The following is a 10,642-nucleotide window of genomic DNA, read 5'->3' on the forward strand; positions in this document are numbered from 1 at the left end:
TTGGGAGGAAAGCAAATCCAGACTCATTGTGCAGAAAAACCACTAGTGGATGTGGCGTTTGGCCGGAGCCATGTGGATGGGCGTGTCAGGCTAGGTAAATGCTTGTGATGTTTGACCTCCAGTACACCACTAGTCTCGACAGCCCCCTAATCTGTTGTTAATGTACCTTCCTGGCCCTTGAGGGGATCAATAAAGTTGTATTGAATTGAATGTAGTAATCCCTTTGTGTGCGTGTCCCCTCCCCTCCAGGGTTCATCTTTATATCCAACCCGTTCCTGCCAGGCTCCCAGCAGCACTGGGTGAGACAGTGTCTAAAGACCTACCCACAGAAACCCAACGTGTGTAACCTGGACATGCACATGACACCCACGGAAACACAAGACATCTGGGGGAGTAGTGCAGACGCGCTCCGGTAAATAGACTAACTACTTTCAGCACCAGTGGACATGCTGCTGGAGTATCGTGTGTCTATTTCCCATTATTATTTGAGTGAAAAATGAATGAATAATTTATCAGAATGGAACTTCCACCTTAGATTTTGCAGACAGACCCAATTCAGTCAAAAGACTATATTTGATAATTCTCTCTTTCTCAGCCTTGAAGGTTTAAATTTAACGTTTGATACATGTGAAAGGGTTAGGATGTCTAATCTAATCAATTGACTTGAATGGGTAGCATTCCTTTTAGCCCTTAGCCGATGTCTGAGCCTGGTGTGATTTCCCCACAGGAAGACCGGTTCGAGGGTCAGGGAGCCCAAGACACTGCTGGAGAAGCTTCGCTGGGTGACCCTGGGCTACCACTACAACTGGGACACCAAGGTAGAGCTCTGTCTGTCTCTCTCTCTCTCTCTCTCTCTCTCTCTCACTATGGGTGCATCTTAATGGTTTTATGTAGAGCTCTCTCTAATCCACCAGATATGTATGTCTCTCACTCACTCACTCTCTCTCTCTCACTCTGGGTGTATCTTAATGGTTTTATGTAGAGCGTTCTCTCACTCTTTCTCTCTCTCACTCTGGGTGCATCTTAATGGTTTTATGTGGAGCGTTCTCTCTCTCTCTAGCTCTCAACGGTCATATAAATTGTTAAAAGGTTTTAAAAACAATTCTAATAAATGCAACAGTTGGACAATGGATGTCACTCCAAACGTTTAGATGTGTTTTAATCCACCAGATATTAACTGAATTATAGCACATAACGTTTTACTGGCACAGACAATGAGTTGAGTTCAGGGAATCTAGTAGGAATTCAATTTATTGTAAAAATTTCAACAGCAAAAGAAAATCTTAGAATTCACTCATATACAGTGCCTTGCGAAAGTATTCGGCCCCCTTGAACTTTGCGACCTTTTGCCACATTTCAGGCTTCAAACATAAAGATATAAAACTGTATTTTTTTGTGAAGAATCAACAACAAGTGGGACACAATCATGAAGTGGAACGACATTTATTGGATATTTCAAACTTTTTTAACAAATCAAAAACTGAAAAATTGGGCGTGCAAAATTATTCAGCCACCTTAAGTTAATACTTTGTAGCGCCACCTTTTGCTGCGATTACAGCTGTAAGTCGCTTGGGGGTATGTCTCTATCAGTTTTGCACATCGAGAGACTGAATTTTTTTCCCATTCCTCCTTGCAAAATAGCTTGAGCTCAGTGAGGTTGGATGGAGAGCATTTGTGAACAGCAGTTTTCAGTTCTTTCCACAGATTCTCGATTGGATTCAGGTCTGGACTTTGACTTGGCCATTCTAACACCTGGATATGTTTATTTTTGAACCATTCCATTGTAGATTTTGCTTTATGTTTTGGATCATTGTCTTGTTGGAAGACAAATCTCCGTCCCAGTCTCAGGTCTTTTGCAGACCATCAGGTTTTCTTCCAGAATGGTCCTGTATTTGGCGCCATCCATCTTCCCATCAATTTTAACCATCTTCCCTGTCCCTGCTGAAGAAAAGCAGGCCCAAACCATGATGCTGCCACCACCATGTTTGACAGTGGGGATGGGGTGTTCAGGGTGATGAGCTGTGTTGCTTTTACGCCAAACATAACGTTTTGCATTGTTGCCAAAAAGTTCAATTTTGGTTTCATCTGACCAGAGCACCTTCTTCCACATGTTTGGTGTGGCTTGTGGCAAACTTTAAAAAACACTTTTTATGGATATCTTTAAGAAATGGCTTTCTTCTTGCCACTCTTCCATAAAGGATAGAATTGTGCAATATACGACTGATTGTTGTCCTATGGACAGAGTCTCCCACCTCAGCTGTAGATCTCTGCAGTTCATCCAGAGTGATCGTGGGCCTCTTGGCTGCATCTCTGATCAGTCTTCTCCTTGTATGAGCTGAAAGTTTAGAGGGACGGCCAGGTCTTGGTAGATTTGCAGTGGTCTGATACTCCTTCCATTTCAATATTATCGCTTGCACAGTGCTCCTTGGGATGTTTAAAGCTTGGGAAATCTTTTTGTATCCAAATCCGGCTTTAAACTTCTTCACAACAGTATCTCGGACCTGCCTGGTGTGTTCCTTGTTCTTCATGATGCTCTCTGCGCTTTTAACGGACCTCTGAGACTATCACAGTGCAGGTGCATTTATACGGAGACTTGATTACACACAGGTGGATTGTATTTATCATCATTAGTCATTTAGGTCAACATTGGATCATTCAGAGATCCTCACTGAACTTCTGGAGAGAGTTTGCTGCACTGAAAGTAAAGGGGCTGAACTATTTTGCACGCCCAATTTTTCAGTTTTTGATTTGTTAAAAAAAATATCCAATAAATGTCGTTCCACTTCATGATTGTGTCCCACTTGTTGTTGATTCTTCACAAAAAAATACAGTTTTATATCTTTATGTTTGAAGCCTGAAATGTGGCAAAAGGTCGCAAAGTTCAAGGGGGCCGAATACTTTCGCAAGGCACTGTACATTTTCTTAAGGTATCAGGTATTTTAAAATTAATTTGTGATAAAACAAATAAAGTTATGTTCATCCATTCCACGAGGCCAGTACAGGTGCATCAAAGCTGGGACCGAGAAGCTGTTTTTCAGTCTCTATCTCAAGTCTATCAAACTGTTAAACAGCCGTCACTAACACCGAGAGGCTGCTGGCTACACACAAACTTAAAATCATTGGTCACTTTAATAATTCCACAAAAAAAAAATTAACACGCATCAAAACAAACGTATCTTTCTTGTGATGTAAGTGTCGAGACGATGCGTTTAATCCCCAACGAAGCTTTAGCGTTCTTGTAGATATAACGTGCAGTATTCCATTGGACCCATTCTAGCCATTACCTGGGTGTTTTTACAGGTCCTTACAAACATGTCCGTGGGTCATAACGTTAACGGGAGATTTAAAAAACTACAGGCACAAGCAAGAGTATGAAAGAGTCGCAGGAGTAAAATGAAAGCAAGCAATCAATCTAGCGAGATTTAAGTGACAAGTAGATTTTGCTGCCCTCAAACACAGGAAAGACAGACAGATCCTCTGGTGAGCGGGGGCATACATGTTGCTATTCACTATCGGTGCATCTCAATGGTCTTAGTAGAACTGTGTACATCTCAATTGTCTAGGTGCTTCAAGCTCAACTCTGGACCTCGAAGCCAGTTCCACTGCATTTGTTTTCTCCCCCATTGTTCCCCTCTAATCAGGGACTGGTTTAGACCTGGGACACCAGGTGGGTGGTTCCCCTCTAATCAGGGACTGGTTTAGACCTGGGACACCAGGTGGGTGGTTCTCCTCTAATCAGGGGCTGGTTTAGACCTGGGACGCCAGGTGGGTGCAATTAGTTATCAGGTAGAACACAAAAGCAGCAGACTCCAGACCTCATAGTGTGAGAGTTGAATACCCCCTGGTCTAGGTAAAGCTCACTCTATGGGTGCATCTCAATGGTCTTAGTAGAGCTGTCGCTCTCTTTAAAAAATAACGTCACCTTTATTTAACTAGGCAAGTCGTCTAACAAATTCTTATTTACAATGAAGCCTAACTCGGTCGACCAAACCCACTCTATGGGTGCTTCTCAATTGTTTTAGGTGTTCTCTCCTTGTTTCCTTCCCTTCATCTGTACCGGTGTCTTGTCTACTTTTATAGAAAGTATGTGTATATGAGTTCCCACATCTCCAACTCTGGAGGGAAAACATTTTTCAACTGAAGTTCATGTCAGTCCACTTCCTGTCAGGAAGGAATTACACTTCTTGTCAAACATGTCAATCTAAAATAAACTCAGCAAAAAAAGAAACAACCTTTTTCAGGACCCTGTCTTTCAAAGATAATTAATAAAAAATCCAAATAACTTCACAGATCTTCATTGTAAAGGGTTTAAACACTGTTTCCCATGCTTGTTCAATGAACCATAAACAATTAATGAACACGCACCTGTGGAACGGTCGTTAAGACACTAATCTTACAGCCGGTAGGCAATTAAGGTCACAGTTATGAAAACTTAGGGCATTAAAGAGGCCTTCCTACTGACTGAAAAACACCAAAAGAAAGATGCCCGGTCCCTGCTAATCTGCGTGAATGTGCCTTAGGCATGCTGCAAGGAGGCATGAGGACTGCAGATGTGACCAGGGCAATAAATTACAATGTTTGTACTGTGACACACCTAAGACAGTGTTACAGGGAGACAGGATGGACAGCTGATCGTCCTCGCAGTGGTAGACCACTTGTAACAACACCTGCACAGGATCGGTACATCCGAACATCACACCTGCGGGACAGGTACAGGATGGTAACAACAACTGCCCGAGTTACACCAGGAACACACAATCCCTCTATCAGTGCTCAGACTGTCCGCAATAGGCTGAGCGAAGCTGGACCGAGGGCTTGTCTCACCAGACATCACCGGCAACAACGTCGCCTATGGGCACAAACCCACCGTCGCTGGACCAGACAGGACTGGCAAAAAGTGCTCTTCACTGACGAGTCGCGGTTTTGTCTCATCAGGGGTGATGGTCGGAGTGTTACACTGAGGCCTGTACTCTGGAGCGGGATCAATTTGGAGGTGGAGGGTCTGTCATGATCTGGGGCAGTGTGTCAAAGCATCATCGGACTGAGCTTGTTGTCATTGCAGGAAATCTCAACGCTGTGTGTTACAGGGAAGACATCCTCCTCCCTCGTCAGGATGAGCAAAATCTGGTGCAGTCAATGAGGAGGAGATGCACTGTAGTACTTAATGCAGCTGATGGCCACACCAGATACTGACTGTTACTTTTGATTTTAAACCCCCCCCCAGGGACACATTATTTCATTTCTGTTAGTCACATGTCTGTGGAACTTATTCAGTCTGTTGTTGAATCTTATGTTCATACAAATATTTACACAAGTTAAGTTTGCTGAGTCGCTCGCGGTTTGCAGTTGACAGTGGGAGGACGTTTCTTTCTTTATATTACTCTATCAATGTCATATTTCTATTAGTTGTAACATCTGTCCAGATCATAAAACACAGAAAAGTGAGACAGGAGCCTTTTATATTGAGAGTAGATCATAAATAAATGTCTCGACGATACCATGTTACGTATCTGACAACGATGTCACTAGTGAGACGATGTCCCATTGATACCACAGCAGTCACTGCATGATTCAGTGCACCAGTTACGTATGCTAAAGATCCTAAACATGTCCTCCATCCACCACACCACCAGTCTCCATTATGTTACAACGGTAGATGGAACAGTCATCACTTCAAACAGGACATGAATACTGTATGTACACAGTAGTGTTCTCTGTGTTTTAAATATTGGAGGTGTGTGTGTGTGTGTGAGATCACAGGGGTGTTTGGATCATATTAGCCTGGTGTTCTCCTTTCAGGTCAGGTCATCTGTAATTGTGCAGGCGCCTGCCTGTCTCGTTTATATGCTAATGACATCCAACGTGTTTAGTCGTCTGTCCCGTTTAAATCAGTCAGGAGTTTTACACCGGATTCATTAGCTCCCATCCTGGCTCCGACACTGCCAAATGTCTGACAACAATCGCTGCATTTTAAGCATGCCCCCCAGCTAATCCATGTGTTTAGAGGACAGCAGCACAGTGATTAACCTGTGATTGCACGTGTGGCTGAGTGCATGCCCCCAACACTAACGAGGAAGAGATGCATAGAGTTTGTTTGTTTATTAATGGAAATAATGCCCCCCCCTCCCCATGCTGTCTGGCTTGCTGTCTGGCTTGCTGACTGGCTTTCTGGCTAGCTGACTGGCTTTCTGGCTTGCTGACTGGCTAGCTGACTGGCTAGCTGACTGGCTTTCTGGCTTGCTGACTGGCTAGCTGACTGGCTAGCTGACTGGCTTGCTGACTGGCTAGCTGACTGGCTTGCTGACTGACTTCAGTAAGAGAACATTGATCTCCCTAAGACTGACCTCAGCGACTGGGACTGATCTCCCGAGACCGACCTCCGTGACCGAGACCGACCTCCGTGACCGAGACCGACCTCCGTGACCGAGACCGACCTCCGTGACCGACCTCCGTGACTGACCTCCGTGACCGAGACCGACCTCCGTGACCGAGACTGACCTCCGTGACCGACCTCCGTGACTGACCTCCGTGACCGAGACCGACCTCCGTGACCGAGACTGACCTCCGCGACTGACCTCCGCGACTGACCTCCGTGACCGACCTCCGTGACCGACCTCCGAGACCTACCTCCGTGACCGACCTCCGAGACCGACCTCCGTGACCGAGACTGACCACTGAAAGGCTTGTGCAACATGGATGTTATGCTTCTTCCCTGAAATGGAAATGAATGAATACATTGTTTTAGTCATTTTTTTCTTCTTCTCTTCTTTCTGTTGCAGACATACTCAGCAGATCACTACACTCTGTTCCCATCAGATCTCCACTCTATATCCGTCCATGTGGCCTCAGCCTGCCGATTCCCTGGGTTCAACGCAGAAGCTGGAATCCTCAACTACTACCGCTCCGATTCGTCACTCGGGATCCACGTAGACGAATCAGAGCTGGACCACACTAGACCCCTCCTGTCATTCAGGTGAGTGGAGGAGGGGCTTGTTGTACCAACCCACCAACCACAGCTTTCAGTGGGTGAACCGGGTTAGCGTTGACACACCTTCCGGGTGTGAGCCGGGTGCCCCGTTCTGACCAATGGCGAAGTCGGCTCAAAGCAAAACTGACGTAGGTTAAGCACATGGAGTGATGAGTAGGATTCTGTGTGTTCACATGCAACAGAGATTGCTTTAGATTTTTTTTAGATGCTTTATCTACCTTCCCTAAGAAAACCAGTTTGAAAATTCAGAAGGGATGTACTATGCTGCGTTGTTAACAATACGACCGAGCGGCACAGATTACTGTTCCATTTGAGCCGTGACGGGCCAAAACCCGGGCCAGCTTAATCAAACTCCCTTATCCATAACCCGGGCCAGCTTAATCAAACTCCCTTATCCATAACCCGGGCCAGCTTAATCAAACTCCCTCATTGAATATTGTCTCAATTAATCCTAAATTACAACCTGACACTCTTTGGTAATACTCTCTGGATGTGTTACTCTGCATGTGAAAGTGGCTATTGACCATTTCCTGTTTGTCTTGTTGTTGTTATCCTCATACGTGTCTTCCCCTTTTTTTTGTTCTTTTTTTTTTGATTGACCTCAGTTTCGGCCAATCTGCCGTCTTCCTGCTTGGCGGGACTCAGAGAGAAGACCCGCCCACCGCCATGTACATGCACAGTGGTGACGTCATGGTAATGTCAGGACACAGCCGCCTCCTCTACCACGCCGTGCCTCGCGTTGTCCCCGCCCCCAAGGGAGACCCCTTACACCCCTCTCTGGAGGAGGATGGCCTAGGCCCAGGGTCAGACCAGGGACTCGCACAGGACCATACCCAGGGAGAGGCCACCCTGATCCAGCCGGTATCAGAGGAGGACTGGGCGGTGTGCTCCAGGTACATCGAGACCTCCAGGGTGAATATGACCATCAGACAGGTGCTTGGGTCTGGCCAGGCCTTCCCCGCCATGGACACGACAGACAAACGAATAGACGCGGGACACACGGATGGGTACCATGACAACCAGGAAGGAGAGAATGTGGGACTGAAGAGGAGGAGGAGTGACTCATGAGACACCGCACCAATAGAGGTTATATATATGGACTGTTATTTAACAGGTCTAAGAGGAGTACCAGAAGACCGTTATGATAAGAGTTCTACTGTACAGCGTTACCTCCTTATGATGAATATTTATTTCTGGATCATTTCGCACGGTGATGTTGTAATAAATGTGACATTGTATTTAAGTAAATTGTGGACTCCTTCATTTTACACCAAATGAGTTATACAGGGTCAGCTGTTACAGACTGTATACAGACTGTATACAGACTGTATACAGACTGACGTCATAGTGGAGTTATGTGAGGGTCAGCTGTTTTTTATTTATTTTTTATTTTACCTTTATTTTACTAGGCAAGTCGGTTAAGAACAAATTCTTATTTTCAATGACGGCCTAGGAACAGTGGGTTAACTGCCTGTTCAGGGGCAGAACCACAGATTTTGTACCTTGTCAGCTCGGGGATTTGAACTTGCAACCTTTCGGTTACTAGTCCAATGCTCTAACCACTAGGCTACCCTGCCGCCCCATACACACATGTTACATACTGTATGCAGACTGACATCATAGTGGAGTTATGTGAGGGTCAGCTGTTACAGACTGTATGCAGACTGACATCATAGTGGAGTTATGTGAGGGTCAGCTGTTACAGACTGTATGCAGACTGACGTCATAGTGGAGTTATGTTATACTTCCGGCGCCGACAGAGATGGCCCTAGCATTCTTCTCGCCAATGTCCAGTCTATTGACAAAAAGGTTGATGAAATCCGAGCAAGGGTAGCATTCCAGAGGGACATCAGAGACTGTAACGTTCTTTGCTTCACGGAAACATGGCTCACTGGAGAGACGCTATCGGAATCGGTGCAGCCAGCGGGTTTCTCCACGCATCGTGCCGACAGAAACAAACATCTTTCTGGTAAGAAGAGGGGCGGGGGCATATGCTTCATGGTTAACGTGACGTGGTGTGATCATAACAACATACAGGAACTCAAGTCCTTCTGTTCACCTGATTTAGAATTCCTCACAATCAAATGTCGACCGCATTATCTTCCAAGGGAATTCTCTTCGATTATAATCACAGCCGTATATATTCCCCCCCCAAGCAGACAAATCGATGGCTCTGAACAAACTTTATTTGACTCTTTGCAAACTGGAATCCATTTATCCGGAGGCTGCATTCATTGTAGCTGGGGATTTTAATAAGGCTAATCTGAAAACAAGACTCCCTAAATTTTATCAGCATATCGATTGCGCAACCAGGGCGGGAAAAACCTTGGATCATTGCTATTCCAACTTCCACGACGCATATAAGGCCCTGCCCCGCCCTCCTTTCGGAAAAGCTGACCACGACTCCATTTTGTTGATCCCTGCCTACAGACAGAAACTAAAACAAGAAGCTCCCGCGCTGAGGTCTGTTCAACGCTGGTCCGACCAATCTGATTCCACACTCCAAGACTGCTTCCATCACGTGGACTGGGATATGTTTCGTATTGCGTCAGACAACAACATTGACGAATACGCTGATTCGGTGAGCCTGTTCATTAGAACGTGCGTTGAAGATGTCGTTCCCATAGCAACGATTAAAACATTCCCAAACCAGAAACCGTGGATTGATGGCAGCATTCGCGTGAAACTGAAAGCACGAACCACTGCTTTTAATCAGGGCAAGGTGACCGGAAACATGACCGAATACAAACAGTGTAACTATTCCCTCCGCAAGGCAATCAAACAAGCTAAGCGTCAGTATAGAGACAAAGTAGAATCTCAATTCAACGGCTCAGATACAAGAGGTATGTGGCAGGGTCTACAGTCAATCACGGAATACAAAAAGAAAACCAGCCCAGTCACGGAACAGGATGTCTTGCTCCCAGGCAGACTAAATAACTTTTTTGCCCGCTTTGAGGACAATACAGTGCCACTGACACGGCCCGCAACTAAAACATGCGAACTCTCCTTCACTGCAGCCGACGTGAGGAAAACATTTAAACGTGTCAACCCTCGCAAGGCTGCAGGCCCAGACAGCATCCCCAGCCGCGCCCTCAGAGCATGCGCAGACCAGCTGGCTGGTGTGTTTATGGACATATTCAATCAATCCCTATCCCAGTCTGTTGTTCCCACATGCTTCAAGAGGGCCACCATTGTTCCTGTTCCCAAGAAAGCTAAGGTAACTGAGCTAAACGACTACCGCCCCATAGCACTCACTTCCGTCATCATGAAGTGCTTTGAGAGACTAGTCAAGGACCATATCACCTCCACCCTACCTGACACCCTAGACCCACTCCAATTTGCTTACCGCCCAAATAGGTCCACAGACGATGCAATCTCAACCACACTGCACACTGCCCTAACCCATCTGGACAAGAGGAATACCTATGTGAGAATGCTGTTCATCGACTACAGCTCGGCATTTAACACCATAGTGTCCTCCAAGCTCGTCATCAAGCTCGAGACCCTGGGTCTCGACCCCGCCCTGTGCAACTGGGTACTGGACTTCCTGACGGGCCGCCCCCAGGTGGTGAGGGTAGGCAACAACATTTCCACCCCGCTGATCCTCAACACTGGGGCCCCACAAGGGTGCGTTCTGAGCCCTCTCCTGTACTC

General features: G+C 46.1%; 1 protein-coding gene across 1 annotated transcript in view; it reads left to right on the plus strand.

Annotated features, from left to right (window-relative positions):
• LOC115123550 (nucleic acid dioxygenase ALKBH1) overlaps positions 1-8,236 on the plus strand; it is a 17,741-nt gene extending 9,505 nt beyond the window's left edge. The window contains exons 3-6 of the mRNA XM_029652892.2: positions 250-412; positions 728-818; positions 6,780-6,973; positions 7,594-8,236. Of these exons, the coding sequence (XP_029508752.1) occupies positions 250-412; positions 728-818; positions 6,780-6,973; positions 7,594-8,056 (911 nt within the window). The 3' untranslated portion in view covers positions 8,057-8,236. The remainder of the gene's footprint in view (positions 1-249; positions 413-727; positions 819-6,779; positions 6,974-7,593) is intronic.
• The last annotated feature ends 2,406 nt before the right edge of the window (positions 8,237-10,642 follow it).

This window comes from Oncorhynchus nerka, linkage group LG12 (genome assembly GCF_034236695.1).
Source record: "Oncorhynchus nerka isolate Pitt River linkage group LG12, Oner_Uvic_2.0, whole genome shotgun sequence".
Lineage (NCBI taxonomy): Eukaryota > Metazoa > Chordata > Actinopteri > Salmoniformes > Salmonidae > Oncorhynchus > Oncorhynchus nerka.